Source organism: Rhinoderma darwinii, chromosome 2 (assembly GCF_050947455.1).
Source record: "Rhinoderma darwinii isolate aRhiDar2 chromosome 2, aRhiDar2.hap1, whole genome shotgun sequence".
In the NCBI taxonomy this organism is placed as follows: domain Eukaryota; kingdom Metazoa; phylum Chordata; class Amphibia; order Anura; family Rhinodermatidae; genus Rhinoderma; species Rhinoderma darwinii.
Window position 1 is genome coordinate 431,855,598 of NC_134688.1, and position 19,202 is coordinate 431,874,799.

General features: G+C 43.3%; 1 protein-coding gene across 1 annotated transcript in view; it reads left to right on the forward strand.

Annotated features, from left to right (window-relative positions):
- VEGFD (vascular endothelial growth factor D) overlaps nucleotides 1-11,206 on the forward strand; it is a 56,967-nt gene extending 45,761 nt beyond the window's left edge. The window contains exons 5-7 of the mRNA XM_075850887.1: nucleotides 1,567-1,670; nucleotides 8,893-9,067; nucleotides 10,020-11,206. Coding sequence (XP_075707002.1) covers nucleotides 1,567-1,670; nucleotides 8,893-9,067; nucleotides 10,020-10,140 — 400 coding nt within the window. The 3' untranslated portion in view covers nucleotides 10,141-11,206. The remainder of the gene's footprint in view (nucleotides 1-1,566; nucleotides 1,671-8,892; nucleotides 9,068-10,019) is intronic.
- Nucleotides 11,207-19,202: the final 7,996 nt, after the last annotated feature.

Sequence of the window (19,202 nt, forward strand, 5' to 3'; positions counted from 1 at the left end):
TCTTCCGGTTATTACGGTCGTTTAGATACCTAATATGTGTAGGTTTTTGGTTTTATTTAGTGTAGGAGCAATAAAATATATTTTATGCAAAATAAAGACTTTTTTTCGGACTTCATATTTTTATTTAATTTCTTTTTTTTGTTACTTTTTTTTTAAATCCCATTAAGGGATAAATTTATTTATAGCTTTATTTTTTACTTGTACTGTATTAGCATATTCCTGTATGCTAATACATCATACTCTGTCGCTATGACACAGGCTGCTGTTAGGGCAGCACATAGTGTGCCCGAACAGCAGGCTCACTGAACAGACAGCCCTGGGGTCCTTTCTAGGTCCCCAGCGCTGACTGCAGAGGGATTCCCCGGTATTTGATCACGTCACCGGGTTTCCGATGACGAGATCAAAGCGGGGAGTTACCTTTGATCTTGCCGCGGTCGCGGACTGCGGCAATCAAAGGGTTAAACAGCTGGGGTCCGAATGTTTTCCGACCCCAGCTGTATTCAGCAGGCTCCTCTAAGTTCAAGAACTGTTCGTTACAGCTCTCACAGGAGCGCTCATCAGCCTAATCTACAACGACACCAAAAGACGTCGCTGTAGACTTAGCACATGCACTGCCTGTCAAAAGACGGTGGGCGGTCGTTAAGGAGTTAAAAAATAAAATGCACAGAAAGCTGGAAAAACAGTAACAAAAACATCACTGGCGACATGAATGATCTATAATATACTGGGTGGATTGAAAAGAAGTTGAGCTATAAGAGGCTCAGTGATTCTATTGCCGAAAATCCCCCGTAAACCTGGAGCCTTCTCTGTCTGCAACATCACTGGGTGCATTATTCCTATACTGTAACATCACTGCATGCATTATTTCTGTACGATGACATCACTGCATGCATTATTCTTGTACTGTGACATCACTGCTATACTTTTCTTTGATTTTACAGTGCTTATTATCCATGACCTGTGACATTACTTTATCCTTGCACTGTGACATCATGGTCACTATCATTCCTCTGTTGTTATATCACTTTGGTCATCACCTCTGTGCTATGGCATCACTATCTTTATTATTCCTGTGACATCACCATAATATATATAGCTGTATTATCACGTCATTTTGTTTATTATTTCTGTACTGTGACATCGCTGGGTTTATGGTGGGATATCATTGCATGCATTATCTGGGTTCTCTAACATAACTGTAAGAATTATTCCTCTACAGAGGTTTCAGTTGCATCTGGGATTTGGTGTCTGAGTTGCTCACTGGTTCCTCTGCCACATAAGGGGATACCATTACTATAAACTGTATGTGAAGTTAGAGGGGTGTTATTCCAGATTTTGCATTGGGGCTTTTGTGTATTATAGATGCTCACATCTGCTTATTCACGTCCACATCGTAAAGGAATCTATTGCAATTCAGTGGTATGACCATAAGGAGTACTATCAGGGTGGTAATATCTCAGCCTTGTTCATTGCCCCCTGTTATAATGCTGGTTTGTAAATAAATTAAACTGGACAAATGTCCAACCAACATATTGTCCATTCCTCATATTAATTTTTTTTTTCCAGTTGTTTTCAAGAAAATATATATTGTCCTCCTGGTTTCCAGTGGAACAGTACAAAGTGTGAGTGTGTATTTGAAAAGGATACCCCACTTATCAGAAGAAGGGAAGGTACTGTTCTCACCAGCTGATACAGTAGACATGTATGTTTCTACAGATGTACATTATTTTCTGTCTGGTTGTCCATTACAGTTTTGATAATATATTGCTAAATATGAATTTGTTCATTTTTTAATTACCTTCATTAAATTATTTTCTAATTCTTTGTAAGATCTTAAAAAAATTTCAGGCTAGATTTACCCATGCCGTTTTTGGTGTAGAACCTCTTTATGACATCCATATACCCTAATACGACATATGGACAGGGTTTGTCTTGATGCGGAGCTGGATAGCTTTGCTCCTTAAATAATTTAGGTACTAAATAACTTTGCTATGCCTTTACTCCGGTTCCAGATATCATATAGAACATAACGGACACAGAAAGGAGACAATACTTTTGCACAGGAATATGGTGTAGAGCAATGCTGTGAAAATATCACTTTATGGTAGACTACAATCTTTAAATTGTGCTATAAGTCGCTGTGAGCACTGATCGAATATTGTCAGACGGTGTAGAGACATGGGACATGGCAACACTTAGTTATGAATTCATAACTTGAAAGGGTATTCCCAACTCAGGTGTTTTTGGCATATCCAGGGGATATGGATGCAGGTCCCAGTTTTGGGAGACGCACCTATCTTCAGAACGGGGGACACCTGATCTTAGTCCTGCACGGTGAGGCGACCACCGCATCTAGACGGGTATATCCCATACGCGGCCACCTCTCCATTCTTTCTCCATCTGGATGTCGCCTCACAAGGGGGGACATGGGGTTGAGTGACTGTAAGGTAGTGGAGGGGTGGGGCAATATAGTTGTAAATACCCCACAGGGATTTCGCGGAGGAAGATGAAACGAAGCTGCTTTGTAAATTGGACCTATAAGCCTCCACATGGACCGACTCGCTCTCCTTAGACTTGCACTACTGCTGGCTACTGCCGGTACACCGCTTACTGTCTTGTATTACATCTCTATTACCTACCCTTTATTGCCCAGTCAAATTATCCGTACAGTGGGGCCTCATACACCACCCCTCCTCGCTCTTCAGGATCTGTCACCACCCCAAGCCCAACGATGGATACTGACTAAAATGGTCCTCGCCAGTCCAAGTCATGCTCCTTAGTTCAAGCTCGAAAGCAGTCGGTCTTTCTCTCTCTTTCTCTACCTCCACAGCAGCTTTTACCACTTTCTCCTGCTTGCAGCAACACCTCCCCTGTATAGTACACAGAGCTCAAGTGCTGACGATTTCGTCCCAACACTGGACACTACTTGGCAGGCTAACCGCTATTTTATACTCTAAGCGCCGTCCCCAACCGTGATCACACTCATGCGTCCACCATCACCCTGTTACAAAATGGAAAATGCAGCCTTCTTTAACCCCTTCCCGCAGATGGACGTGACTGTACGTGCTGATTAACAATACATTCCCGAAATGGGGCGTACAGTCACGTGCTGTAGATGAAGTGGGCACAGGAGCTGTGCTCGCTTCATCTTCAGCGGCTGTCAGCTGTAATATACAGCTGACATTATGCTTCAATGGCGGCGATTGCAGTAACCACCGATCACCCCGTTTAACCCCTTAAATGTGGCAGTCAATAGCTACTGCCGCATCTAAGTGGTTGACAGAGGGAGGGAGCTTCCTCCGTACCCCACCGGAACCACCCCCGCAAGAGATTGCGGTTGCCGATGGTTGCTATGGCAACCAGGAAGCCTAGCAATGGCTTACTCGTCGGCCAGGTACGGAAGCCTATTAGGTCCTGCCCAAGGCAAGACCTAATAGGCTAACTGTCAGATGAGGATTGCAAAATGGGAAGGAGAAGTTGGATCCAGCGCTGTGAGGGGTTAAAAGAAAATATTTCCAATTTTTAATGAAGTCAATTTAAAACAGGATCAAAGAAGAAAAATGAAGATGTCCTGGAGTGCAGAGAGGTTTCAATGAGGTAGGTAGCCTATGCGTTTCGAACGCCTTCTGCGTCCTTATTCATGGCTTGTGTTCACAGCTGGAAATAGTTTCCTTTTAACCCCTCACAGCGCTGGATCCAACTTCTCCTTCCCATTTTGCAACTGTCTGTTCGTGTGCCGACACGAGGACCCGTGCGCGGTGACAACAATTTACAAGTCCATATACAAGGTGAGCTGGAGGCTTCCTCCCCTTCTTTCCTGTCAGATGAGGAATTACAGTTACAATACACTGCGCTACATACCTAGTGCAGTGTATTGTACCGGGGATCAGAAGATCAGATCTCCAAGCCCCCAGGTAAATGTAAAAAAAAGTGAAAAAATGTTTAAGAAAAATAAATAAATAGAAAGTTTGAACTAATAAAAACAATAATCCCCCTGTTTCCCTGATCAAGTTCTTTATAATTTGTTAAAAAAAAAACAAAAAAAAAAACTATACATAATAGGTATCGCCGCATTCGGGACGGCCTGAACTATAAAAATATCACATTACTTTTAACGCGCGGTGAACACCGTACAAAAATGTAATAAGAAACTATGGCAGCATTTCTTTTTTTGGTCATCTTGCCTCAAAAAAAATGTAATAAAAAGTGATCAAAAAGTTTACAGTTCGACACACAAAAAACAAGCCCTCCCACAGCGATATAAACTGATAAAAAAAAAAGTTATTGCTGTCAGTATATTGCGACACTAAAACATGATTTTTGTAGAAAAGAGTATTTTTATTGTGGGAAAGTAGTAAAACGTAAAAAAAAAAACATATCAATTTGGTGTCACTGTAATCGTATTGACCCACAGAATAAAGTTAACATGTTGTTTATACTGGACGGCGAACACTGTAAAAAAGAAAAAACAAACCATGCTAGAATTGCTGTTTTTTGGTTTCCTCGTCTCCGAAAAAATGAAATAAATAGTGATAAACAAAAAAATCGTATGTACGCTAAAATGAAACCAATAAAAATGACAGCTCTTTCCACAAATATAAGCCCTCACACAGCTCTGTCAACGGGAAAAAAAAACGTTATGACTCTCAAAACGCAATGCTGCAAAATGATGCTGAATAACGGCCCAGACTAACTTTTTTAGGTCCAGTGGTTTTTCACTAAAAACCCCACATCATCTTTTGCTAGACCCCACAGGTGGACCCTGAGGATGCAGCGGAGATGAGGACACTTTAGGGCTTCATGCTGCTTATGGGGCTAGTGAAGAAGTCAAAGATTAGGCAGTACTGGAGTGCAGTTTTGTATAATACCCTAAAAACCCGTATGGTTCAAAGCGTACCACACCAATCCATGGATTATTAATTTTATTATTCATTCACCCCATTATTAAATCATCCTATTATGCCCTGATGTACTCCACCCAGCTTACATATACCCTGATGTACTCTGTCCAGCTTACATATACCCTGATGTACTCCACCCAGCTTACATATACCCAAATGTACTCCGCACAGATTACATATGCCCCCACATTATAAACTGAAATACCCGTAAAATCCCAAGCAATACTACTACCAAGCAAAATCTGTGCTCCAAAAGCAAAATGGCTGTTCTTCTGAGCCTGGCAGTGTGCCCAAACAGCAATTTATGACCACATATGGGGTATTACTGTATTCTGGAGAACCCGTTTAACAGTTTGTGGGGTGTGTGTCTCCATTGGAACAAGCTGGGTACAACACATTGGACACTGAAATGGCCTATCTGTGGAAATGGCAATTTTCAATCTGCAACATCTATTGTGTACTAATTTTTGCAAAACACTTGTGGGGTCAAAATGCTCACTACACTTCTAGATAAATGCCTTGAGAGATGTCGTTTCCAAAATGGGGTAATTTTTGAGGGTTTCCACTGCCCAATTCAACACGGTGTCAGAAAACAAATCTTGTAAAATCTCCACTCCAAAAACGAAATGGCGCTGCTTCACTTTAGAGCCTTGCTGAAATTGCGTGACAAATTTTGGGGTGTCTTTTCTCCTGTATTCCTTGTAAAAATTAAAATTGTTGAGCTAAAACGATATTGTAATGACAGGGATAGGGAAACGGACAAGTGAGCCCTAATCTACCCGCCACTCAGTCCCTGCCTACTTGCAACGACCCGCTCTAGGCGACGGGGTACAACTGGGCGACGGTCCCTACACTCAGTAAGTGCACGACAGACAACCAGACAAGGAAACACAGAACAAAGGGAAACGGGGCATTTGCCCACACCAACACCGTGAGCAACAAGAGTAGTAAACGAGCCGAGTCAAACCAGGAGAGTACGAGGTGCCAAACGCAGAGCAGGAGAGTAGTGAACAAGCCGAGTCAAACCAGGAGTGTACGAGGTACCAAACGCAGAGCAGAAGAGTAGTCAGTAAGCCAGGGTCAATACGAAGCAGGGACAAGTAGTTCAAGAAGCTGCAGCAGGGCCAGGAAACCAACAGAGAAGATTCACAAGCAAGGAGGAACAGGAAAGGCAGGTATAAATAGACAGAGGGCGGGAGCTAGCTCCGTCTGGCCAGGCTGTGATAGGCTCTCCCACTCCTAAGCCTGCCATCCTGAGTGGTGGAAGATGGAGTCAGTCTCACAGACATAGAAGCAGGTGCAGACTGATTACCTATGGGCGTGGATACAGAAGCTGTGCCTGGCAGATCCTTAACAGATATATTATTAGAAAAAATAAAGATTAAAATTTTCATGGCCCAATTCTAATAAAATCTATAAAACACTTGTGGGCTCAAAATATTCACTACAACCCTAATTTAATTCCTTCATGGGGTCTCATTGAGGAATTTCTACTCTACTAGTACTGCAGGAAGCTTTGCACATGCGACATGCCTAGAAACCAATTCAGCAAAATATGTGATCAAAAATTCAAATGACGCTTCTTCCCTTCTGAGTCCTGCCGTGTGTCCAAACAGCAGTTTGCGATCGCATATTGGGTATTGCTGTACTCGGGAGAAAATGCTTTACAAACGTTGAGGTGATTTTCTCCTATAGTTCTTGTGAAAATGCAAAATTTGGAGCTAGAACTACATCTTACTGGAAAAAAATTATATTTTTTTTATTTTCACATCCCAATGCTAATAAATTCAGCAAAAACCTGTGGGGACAAAATGCTCACTTCACACCTAGATTAATTCCTCAAGGGGTGTAGTTTACCAAGTGGAGTCACAGGGGGTTTTTATTGTTCTGGTACCTCAGGGGCTCTGTAAATGCAACATGGCACCCAGGAATCAATCCAACAAAATCTGCGCTTCAAATGCCAAATGGTGCTCCTACCACATATGGGGTATTTCCCTACTCTGAAGAAGTTGCTTTACAAATCTTTTTCTCCTTTATTTGTTGGTAAAATTAAAACGTTTGAACTGTCTTATTGGAAAAAAAATATTTCATTTTCACTGCCCATTTCTAATAAAATCTATCAGTCAAAATGCTCACTACACCACTAGATGAATTCCACAATGGGTGTAGTTTGCCAAATGGAGTCACTTTTGGGGAGTTTCTACTGTACTGGCAGCTTAGGGGCTTTGCAAAAGCGACACGGTGTCAAGAAACCAATCCAGCAAAATCTGTGCTCCAAAAGCCAAATGGCGCGCCTTCCCTTCTGAGCCCTGAAGTGTATTTATACAGCAGTTTATTAGCATATATCGGGTATTTCCGTACTCTGGAGAAGTTTCTTTACAGATGTTGGAGTGCTTTTTCTCCTTTATTTGATGAGAAAATGAAGCATTTTGAGCTAAAGAAATATCTTAGTGGAAAAAAAAAAAAAATTTTTTATTTTCACTGCCCGATTCGAATAAAACCTATGGAACACCTGTGGGGTCAAAATGCTCACTACACCCCTAGATAAATTCCTTGATTGGTGTAGTTTTCAAAATGGGGTCTAATATTGAGGTGTTTCCATTGTTTTGGCACCACAAGACCTCTTCTAACCTGACATGGTGCCTAAAATATAATTTAATAAAAAGAAAGCCGCAAAATCCACTAAGTGCTCCTTTGCTTCTGATGCCTGTGCTTCAGTCCTTTATCACACTAGGGCCACATGTGGGATATTTCTAGAAACTGCAGAATCTGGGCAATAAATATTGAGTTGCGTTTCTCAGGTTAAACCTTCTGTGTTACAGAAAAAATTGATTCAAATTGAATTTCTGCAAAAAAAAAATGAAATTTGTAAATTTTGCCTTCACGTATCTTCAATTCCTGTGAAATGCCTAAGGGGTTAAGGAACTTTCTAAATGCTGTTTTGAATACTTTGAGGGGTGCAGTTTTTAAAATGGGGTGATTTATGGGGGTTTCCCAAAATATAGGCCCCTCAAAGCTACTTCAGAACTAAACTGGATCCTATAGAAATAGGCTTTTGAAATGTTCTTGAAAATGTTCTAAGCCTTGTAACGTCCTAGAAAAATAAAATGATGTTCATAAAATGATGCCAACATAAAGTAGACATATGGGAAATGTAAACTAGAAACTATTTTGTGTGGTATTACTATCTGTCTTACAAGCAGATACATTCACATTTAGAAAAAGACAAACATTTGCAATTTTTCTCAAAATGTTGGTGTTTTGCACAAATAAGCAATGAATTTATCAACCAAATTTTACCCCTGACATAAAGTACAATTTCTTATGAGAAAACAATCTCAGAATCGCTTGGTTAGGTGAAAGCATACCAAAGTTATTACCACATAAAGTGACACGTCAGATTTTGAAAATGGGGCTCTGTCATTTAGTCCAAAAGTGCCTGCGATTGGAAGGGGTTAAATGGTCTCCTGGCAAATATAGATGTGAACAAGCCAAACATCTTGCCTTAACGTATGAAAAACTGTCAATAAACGCAGCAGGATGCAATATGTATACGATATGGCCGGATCAACCACCCTTTTCTCTAATGTAGAATATCATAGCATGTAATAGCATATCTTCTCCCATGCATTACCAGACAGTTACCGATTTCACCACTGCACAAGTGCCAACTAATGGAGTAATAAAGAAGACAGCAACAACACAACATAGTAGAATCAACACACATCAAGTATGACACATTTACAATGCCACGAGGGGCCTGAAATACAATAACAATAAGTGTGCAGTTTAGCCTTTAAATTATGGGATGCATTTTCCCATATATTACATGACCACCGTTTTTCAGATACGTGGATCCTGTGGATATGCCATACATTTCTGAGTTGGGAATAACCCTTTAATTAAGTTTTTTGTCTGTGATGTGACCAACTTTTATATCTTTAGCTATTGAATATAGATATTAATATATTATACATTGCTTTTGGCTCAGAGTTGGCCTTATGTGGCGCACACATGGAGTTTGAAGAGAGTTGTGAATGTGTCTGCAAGCTCAAATGCCCCGGAAACCTAGTGCTGAATAAAGAGAACTGTACATGTAATGAATGCAGTGAAAGTCTGGATAGCTGCTGTGAAAAGAAGAAAATATTTCACCCAGAAAACTGCAGGTGAGGATCACGAATGATAAACATATACATGGAACCTAAACTACTGATAATATAGTCTATACATTTTTAAGCATTGCTTTTCTCTTCAAGCTAGTGGTCCATGAATGCTACCTCTGGTTTGGAAGTACCTGGGCTAATAATTATTAAATATTAGGGATCTGCATTTTCAGAGGATCCTTAAAGGAGTTTTCCAAGATCCAGGTGGCTATTGGACACCCCTTTACTGTGCTAGATGTCAGGACATAAAACAAATTCAAATATACTTACAGCTTATTACTTCCCCAGCCGCCTGTCCTGAGTAGTAGTGATGCCACGTCCATTATGACAATGGCAACCAACCAAGACTATGTGATTGGCTGCCATTTATTAGGGATCCTTCATTTAAAACATATTGAAGATTTACTAAGTCAAATGTACAGAGTTCTATTTAAAATGTCCGCCTACTGTAACAGTTTTAAAAAGAGTTGAGAGACAGATGCATGGCACCTTTGGTGAACCAAATGCCTCCATGTGCCGGACGATATGCAGGTTCGGTGCCGGAAGCAGATGGCTCCATAGTGGCCGTGCAGGGTTACTGCAACTCTGCTACTATTCACTTAAATATGAGCAGTGCTGCAGTACAGCATCACGACCGTTATACGGTGGTTGTGGCTATCTGCTTCCGGCACCGAGCCAGTGTAGCTTTATGCACATGGAAGCAGCCGGTACAGCTGATCTGTGTGGGGTCTGGGTGTTGGACCCCCACCAATCATATACTGATGACCTATCCTGTGGATAGATCATCAGTATAAATAACATCCCCCAGCCTGGACAACCCCTTTTAAATATGTTTTTCACACTTTAATGTACATTAAAGCTTTGGTTTTGAGTTCTGGTAGAGCTCCTTTAAGTAAATGACTGACCCTGTATGGATTTAGTACTAACTTTCTGCTCTACTTCCTCTGTCCAACAGCTGTAGAGATGATTGTCCATTCCAAGCCAAAGTGTGTCCGGGTGGTAGAAGAGTGTGTGCGAAGCAGTTCCCCTGTCTGAGAAGAGGACTTTTTCTACACCAAAACAGAGAAAACCCATAAGTAGAAGTCTCCAGAACTTTAACACGAGAGAGCACGATTATATATCTATTGATATTTTTTCTTTTAATACCACGTATCGTTAATAAAGTGGACTATGATGACTAAAGAGAAATATTAGCAGTATACGAAAGTTTTCAATGTTTTTCTATTGTGAAGAAAGTGCATGATCAACCAAATCCTGAACACATGGGCCTCTGAAGCTAGGTACAGTCAGGCAATCCTAGCTGATCAGTTTCATCCGAACCGAACTTCATGTCCATCCCCAAAACACCTATTGAGACCCATTGACCTATTTAGACTGACTAGCGGGACAGTGTGGACTGCAGTGTTGATCAGCTCTACAACTTGCTCATGATCTTGGTTTTGGCCTGAAGACCGAATCAAGAATAATTTGGTTACTCTTTCCTGCAAACATGTTGGACACAAGATGCCAGTCTGGGAACTTTAAACTATCTGTTTATTGAATGCAATATGGAACAAGATGTCTCAAGATAACTCAAACCACAGAATACCTTTGACATATTATGCCATTTGTATGAACAATTTGGATGGAAGTTACCAAAGGTCACAACGTGAAATTACAAAGAGGACACTTTATTTAGTGAAAGTAGAAAATTAGAACCTTGTCCAAGTCCTGTCATCAAAATCCCATTGCAGATATTATTTTGTTGGTTAACATTTTCATATGGTTATGCGAAGGGTTATGGGCACTGTATATACAAGGAATGGCAACAACAAAAAATGACACAGGTTGTAAGGACATATTCATAAAGAATGGTTAATGAATGGGTCAAATATAGAACTGGCTAGTTAATGGGTTTATTGTTTGTGCATTTCTTTTGTTTTATATGATTATTCCGAGTATTTTAAAAGCTTTACATTAATCTGGTTTGACTGCAAATGCTTCAAATAGTTGAGCTGTTCTGACTCCAACATCACTGTGTGGCGTAAAGATGCGCTGAAATATTCACACTTTTTATATGTAAAGCTGCTGTAATATCACACAATAAAACACATTTATATGTATTTCTATACACTTGTGGATGTAATAAACTGTATTCTTAAAATATTTATTTCATCATTCTGTTTAGGTTGTATATCATGAATTTAGTTGTAGGGGACCTGTCACCGGCAGCACAGGTTACAATACTCTTCATTCCCATTTGTTTTCATGTGTTCTAATATGCGAGTAAAGTTTACTGCTACAATGGTGGGGTGTCTTACTTTGTGGTCTGCAGAAGGCGGCTACATTTGTTAGTTGGCGGCATTGTGGATGGCACTGTCATTGGTGGCACATGGAAAGACTGCTGCAACATTCTGTCTACATAGTATTGGATTAAACAAACCGCAGCTGTTGCAGAACAACTTTTTCAAAAAGAAAGGGAAAGATTCAAGTCAGTCTATAATTGCCTGACATGAGGGTCCACATCTCTCTCCACAGGAGATGCATTATGTATAATATAGCTGCTGCAGAACCTCATAATATATTCCTCAACTGCTGAACACCCTCTTATTGAAGGAGAATAAGGTGCTTCATAAGTGTCAGATAGAAGCAAATCCCACTTCTGGGACCCGCACCTATCTCTAGAACGGGGTCCCCTAAACCCCGTTCTACCTTTCTCAGCTCCCGCTGCCTCCCGGCCACTTCCTGATTATATGGTCGGGAATTACGTAAACAGCGTAGCTCGCTGTGCTATGCTGTTTCCATAACTCCCATAGAAGTGAATGGCAGTTACGGAAACAATGTAGCTCACGTGCTACGCTGCCTCCATAACATTCACTTCAATTGGTGTTACCTGCATCTATCTGACATTTATGGCATATCCTGTGGTATTATAATTCATTATGCCTCTGAAATGTCCCTTTAAACAAGATGGTCCTTGCTGGAACTCATACCCATATTACCGGGAGGCACCATATTTTCCCCTAGAGGAGAATACCTCTATAATATTGCATGCTACAATGCCAAATGCCATCTATTAAAAGAGTTAGAACCTGCACGTAACGCCGGCAGCGGGTCTCGTACCATACGCGCCGACGGCCTGGTACTGCTGTCCGGCCTGGCCATCGGCATCTTCTGGGTTCATCTACTCCTGCTCGCGGCAGTATGGTCCCTAATGCGCGCACGCGCTCTGGCCGCCTCTTAAAGGTCTAGCGCACGTTGCAAAGCTGCACAAATTAATCCCTGTTTGCTCCTGGGCTATTTAGGCCACCTCCTCAGTTCACCTGCTGCCTCAGCAACTTTGAAGCAACCTAGTTGTGTCCTGCAAAGGTTCCTGTTTGCATCCTGATTCCAGTCCGCACCTGCTCTCTGTTATCAGCCTGTGTCCAGCTATCCGCTACTAGCCTGCATCCGGCTATGCGCTACAAGCCTATTTTCAGCTACCACCAGCCTGTATCCAGCTATCCGCTTCCAGCCTGCATCCGGCAATCCGCTATCTGCCTGTATCCAGCTATCCGCCACCAGCCTGCATCCAGTTACTTACTGTCGGTCTGCATCCTGCTACCGGCTACCAGTTTGTATCTTGTTACCTGCCATCAGCCTGCATCGCGCTGTCTACTGCCAGTCTGTATCCTACTACCTGAGACGAGCCTGAGGCTTCCTGCCTATTACGAACTGTGTCTTCTGATGCGCACCCATCTGCCAAGGTACCATCTGCCAGTGCTTGTCCCCTCGGTGTGCTACACCATTGTATCATGGTCTGCTGGGCCAGCCACTACTCACACTGAGACCACCTCAAGAGGTAGTGACCTGGTAGTCTTCCCGCAGCGAAGTCCAGATCCCCGTACAGGGGTTAAAGTATGAAGACCGGGGAGGTTACTTAGATAATGCCCTTAGAGGTGGCCCTAAGTCAAACCGGTGGAGTAGCCCAGTGGGTCCACAACCTGCTGATCAAAACGCTGTGATTGATAATTATTGCATATATTTTTTTTAAATTTTTATATAAAGCAATGGCTTTCATCCCATGGCTCTCAAAACTACAGCTCCCACCATGCTCTGACAGCCGCAGGCAGTTTTGCAGCCGCTGGGGAGCCACAGGTTGAAATCCACTGATATAAAGCAACACATTTTTTATTTTAATGTCTATTAAATATGTATTAGGGTATGTGCACACACACTAATTACGTCCGTAATTGACGGACGTATTTCGGCCGCAAGTACCGGACCGAACACAGTGCAGGAAGCCGGGCTCCTAGCATCATAGTTATGTACGATGCTAGGAGTCCCTGCCTCGCTGCAGGATAACTGTCACGTACTGAAAACATGATCACAGTACGGGACAGTTGTCCGGCAGAGAGGCAGGGACTCCTAGCGTCGTACATAACTATGATGCTAGGAGCCCGGCTCCCTGCACTGTGTTCGGTCCGGTACTTGCGGCCGAAATACGTCCGTCAATTACGGACGTACTTAGTGTGTGTGCACATACCCTTATTGTGACTGTTAGAATATTAGGACGGTTTTTAGACTTCAGGCTAACTTGTGATTATTTTCAAAATAAATCTCCAGTGCAGAAATTGTACATCTGGAAATCTCATTGATGATGTAACTAAAATGGAATAGAAAAAATGTAACATATTCAGATTGTCTTAGCAGGCACAATGTACACAGGATGAATTGCTGTGTGGGGAGTTAGAGAATGTAGACTTGTACTACAATATGTGTGACATAACAAATTACCAGCGAGGATAAGTATCGCTTAATAACCAGCCGCACGGACAGATATACATAGCTCACATGGCAAACATACAGACCTGCTGATTCAAGTTAAACCAGCATAGAGGAATTCTCCTGACATCTGTAGTCTGCCAAAATTTAATATTCCTACATGTGGTTTAATAGAAATACTGTCAGTCAGAGGTAGGGCTTATAATAACGGATATTTTAGGCAGTTGATATCACTTCTACCATGCATTATATACATCCTTTAAAAATAAGCTGATAAAGGGGTGCTGGGACACCTAGTGATCAGCTGTGATATGAGGGGAAACCCGTCAGCAAATGTTACATTTCCTCTTGCAACATCACCCCAGGGGAATGAAGCATTACACCCTTCTCAAAGAGGTAAATGGGCTGTATATGTAATGCGCTGATGTGCCGGATCCTCCAGGGCAGTGGCGTAACTACCGCTGTAGCAACCGTAGCAGCTGCTACAGGGCCCGCTGCTTGAGGGGGCCAGTGCTGCAGGCCGACACGCCTCCCCCATATACCCGGTAGCGCCGCTAGCACCAGAGGGGGGCCCCGATGCTAGCGACAGCCAACCCCGGTACACGCAGGTACAAATATATGCATTAGCGCTGAATGGCCGGGCACGTTCCGTGTCCGACTATTCAGCACCTTAAAATGACGCTGATTGGCGGGGCAAAATGACTTGCCACGCCAATCAGCGCTTTTCAACGATGCTAGCGCCGCTTCCGTGCTTGAAAGGCGCTGATTGACTTGCCCCGCCAATCAGCGCCTTTCATCGACGCGCCGCTTGTGTCGTTCTGCTCCAGCAGACTTGCTCAGAAGAGAGCAGATCTGCATTGCCATCGGATGGCGCGGGAACGGGATCAGGGTGAATATGTAAATTCTTTTTTTTCACCTAAATCTGTGAGTGGCATTATCTACAGTGGGGGCTCTATCTAAAGGGCGAGTCTATATGTGGGATGTGGGGCACAATATACAGGGGGAGCTATATGTAGGGCATTATCTACATGTGTGGGCTATATGTGGGACACTATATATGGGGTGGGCTATATGTGGAGCACTAGCTATAGGGGGAGCTTTTTATAGGGCACTATCTATAGGGGTGGGCTATATGTTGGACACGATATACAGGGGTGGGTTACCTGAGGGTCACTATCTACAAGGGGGCTATATGTAGAGCACTGTCTACAGGGGTTGACTATGTGTGGGACAATATATACAGAGGGCGCTATATGTGAGGTTCTATCTACAGAGGTGGGCTATATGTGGAGCACTATCTATAGGGGGAGCTATTTGTAGGGCACTATCTACAGGGGTGGGCTGTATGTGGGACATTATATACAGGGGTGGATTACCTGTGGAGCACTATCTAAAGGAGGTCTATATGTAGGATACTGTCTACAGCGGTGGCCGATATGTGAGGCACTATCTTGAGAGGTGGGCTATATGTGGAGCACTATCTATAGGGGAATCTATATGTAGGGCAGCTCAGTGGTTAGCACTATTGCCTTGCAGCTCTGGAGTCCATATGTGGGCACTATCTACAGAGGGCTGTATGTGGGGCACTATCTGCAGAGGCTCTATGAGTGTCACTATCTACAGGGGGCTATGGGGGCACTATCTACAGGGGGTACAGTGTGTGTACGACACAGTGTATGGTACTATTATAATCACGGACACAGTGTATGGTGCTATTATAGTTAGAGGTGCAGTGTATAGCGCTTTATTATATTTAGAGTTGTTGAGAATTTTATCTTCGTTTATATGTGCAGAAATGTTTTAAAAGTGAGATGCTGAAGACATCTGAGCGGAAAACTGTAGAAATGGGTTGTGGCCGGGAGAATCATAGAGGTCTGGACCGGAGGGAGAAGAAGGGAACTAGAATCTGAGACGTCACCGGTGAGTCACTTAATATAAATGTTTATTCTGCCTCTAATCAGTACTGTAGTCACTGTATGATCTGCAGCGAGATGATGGGTGGAATGTTTTTTTTTTTTTGTGAAACAGCATCTCCCAGCATATCCTTACCATTGTTCGGGCCATGCTGGGGGCTGTAGTTTTATGCCCTACAAACCTATACGGCAGGGGTTGCACTAAATTGAGCTGTGTTTGTTCTGGTGTTGTATATAAGTACTGAGCTTGGTTCTGGGGCTGTATATATGTATGTGCTTGGTTCTAATGCTGTATTTAAGTACTGAAATTTGTTCTAGCACTGTATGTATGTATGTATTAGCTTTGTTCTGGTGCTGTATTTATGTATTGAGCTTTGTTCTGGTGCTATATTCATGTACTGAGCTTGGTACTGGTGCTGTAAATATGTACTGAGATTGGTTCTGGTGCTGTAAATATGTACTGAGCTTGGTTCTGGGGATGTATAAATGTACGGAGCTTGGTTATGGTGCTGTATTTATGTACTGAGCTTTGTCGGGTGCTGTATTTATGTACTGATCTTGGTTCTGGTATTGTATATATGTACTGACCTTGCTTCTGGTATTGTATATATTTATTGAGCTTGGGTCTAGTGCTGTATTTATGTACTGAGGTTTGTTCTGGTGCTGTATATATGTATTAAGCTTGGCTCTCGTGCCGTATATATGTATGAGCTTGGTTGTGGTACTGTATGTATGTCAGAGCTTGGTTCTAGTGCTGTATATATGTACTGAGCTTGGCTGTGGTACTGTATATATGTATGAGCTTGGTTCCGGAGCCGTATATGTCAGAGCTTGGTTCTGGAGCTGTAACTATATAGGATATATTTATAATAACAAAATTGCAGGGCAGATGGAATTGTTTTTCAGTTCATTGTATATTTAATGGGAACCTGTCTGGTAGTTTTAACCACTTGAACCGCCACCATGCGGTAATACATGAACTAACAATATTTCCAAATGTATGTTTTTTTCAAATACAGCAAAATCTTAAAAATCAACTTTTAAAACGGTGCAAACTATATGCTAATTACTCATTAAAGGGTCATGGGGCGGTGCCGCTATCCTGAAGAGTCACATAGTCCTGCCTCCAAACCCACCATGTTTGATTGACATCCCCCTGGCTGATACAACTTTCTCGGATGCGCCATTGCCTTGTACTACTTGGGGGGCTTTGTGGCACTATATATAAGGGGGGGCTGTTTGGCACTATCTACTAGGGGGGGCTGTATGGCACTATTTACAAGGGGGAGGGCTGTGGCTCTATCTACATGGGCTGTGTGTGGCGCAATCTACAGGGGTCTGTGTGTGGCACTATCTACCAAGGGGGGGGGGGGGGCTGTGGCACTATCTACTTAGGGGGGCTGTGTGGCACTATATACAGTGGTAGCTGTATAGTGCTATATACAGGTGGGGCTTTATGCCGATATCTACAGGGGGGCTGTATGGCACTATCTACTAGGGGAAGGTGGGGGGCGCTATCTACAAGTGGGGTGTGACAATGTCTACGGGGGGGGGGCTGTATAGAACAATCTACAGGGGGCACTATCTATAAGGGGGGCTGCATGTGGCAACTGGGGGGGGGCCCAGTCAAGAGTTTACTATGGGGCCCAGTATTTCCTAGTTACACCCCTGCTCCAGGGTAAAAGATACTCTTTTTAGCACCTCTCAGCTCTAGACTGTAGAGACCATAAACCCATAATGTGAGTTGCCCTTTCGCTCCCACAATAACAACATAACACATATTTAACTTTTCATGGACGGTGGTCGGTCACAGATTTTATGAAATCTCCAATTTATAGAATCTCCACATAACCATTCTTTCTCATAATGTAAACAAGGAGATCCAAAATGGTATGCCTGCCACCAGGCTCTTAGATCCGCCTTCAGCTCCACCATCATCATCTCAGACTGCCATGGAGGAGGCCGTAAAATCATATATAGAGCTCCGACCCACATCCAGCAAAAGCAAAGCTTGCTTCACACGATCCTATAGACGTGAAAAAAAAAATATCAAGGCCAATATCATGGTTGGCACCATCTGGCCGCATGAGGCGCTGGTTATCCCCCTCAAGCTGTCGATGACATACCACCACACCTGAACGGGAGAGGACAAAACGAGAAAGCTGGGCGTTAACCGTTCTCCGCGTCCTCTCGACTGCCTGTGCATCGCGCACACCTTGCCATGTAACCCGTGGAATGATCTCAGACCATACCAATATAATTTCTGAGAAACAACCAGGTATGCGTTCCAAGTCGACCCGCATCGGGGTGATCAATTCGGCCATTCTCAAAAAACTGAGATAATTTCCCCAGCATCAATAACAAGAATAACCGGGCATGAAACACCTCTACAAATAGCAACTGCTTCCTGTAATACTTGCGACCATCTCAACCCACGAATTCCTCGCCAACAGGGTTCAATATTCCGGAAACCCAGGCTGTGACCGCCCGTTCTGCACTCAGCCCTTTGGGCTGCCCAAAATATATATGGAGTGGCCCAGAAACCAGACAACAGGGTGAAGAACACCTGAAAAAAAATATTGTAAAGGATCTGCCAGACACAGCTTCTGTGTCGACGCCCGTGGGTAATCAGTCTGCACCTGCTCCTATGTCTGTGAGACTGACTCCATCTTCCACCACTCAGGATGGCAGGCTTAGGAGTGGGAGAGCCTATCACAGCCTGGCCAGATGGAGCTAGCTCCCGCCCACTGTCTATTTATACCTGCCTTTCCTGTTCCTCCTTTGCCTGTGATTCTGCTCTGCTTGTTTCCTGGCTCTGCTGCTGCTGCTTGAACTACTGATCCTCTGCTTGTTATTGACCTTGGCTTACTGACCACTCTCCTGCTCAGCGTTTTGCACCTCGTGCACTCCTGGTTTGACTCGCCTCGTTCACTACTCTCGTTGCTCACGGTGTCTCCGTGGGCAGCTGCCCCGTTTCCCTAGCTTCTGTGTACCCTTGTCTGTTTGTCTGTCGTGCACTTACTGAGCGTAGGGACCGTCGCCCAGTTGTACCCCGTCACCTAGGACGGGTCGTTGCAAGTAGGCAGGGACTGAGTGGCGGGTAGATTAGGGCTCACCTGTCTGTCTCCCTACCCCGTCATTACAAATATATAGTTAGTAGATCTGGTCGTATATATCCAACATAACACGAAGATTTCCAACGACCAATACGCTGAATCTCTCATTGGGAAGGCCCACTCTGGCCGCCTCAGTTGCCACTCCTATACGGAATTAATGTGTGCCAAGGTCAGATGGCTGCTGGCCAGACACCAATAAGCAACGTTTAAAATCAGATTGAAATTGGAAACGGGTTAGAGGCGATCCATAAGCGTGGGACAAAAATCAGTTCCCACTCTGATGGAGAGCTAAAACTTCAGTCACAGCACGGACAGGGCAAGCTGCCCATAAACCCCTTTTAACTGGAATCCAGACACCCTGACCAA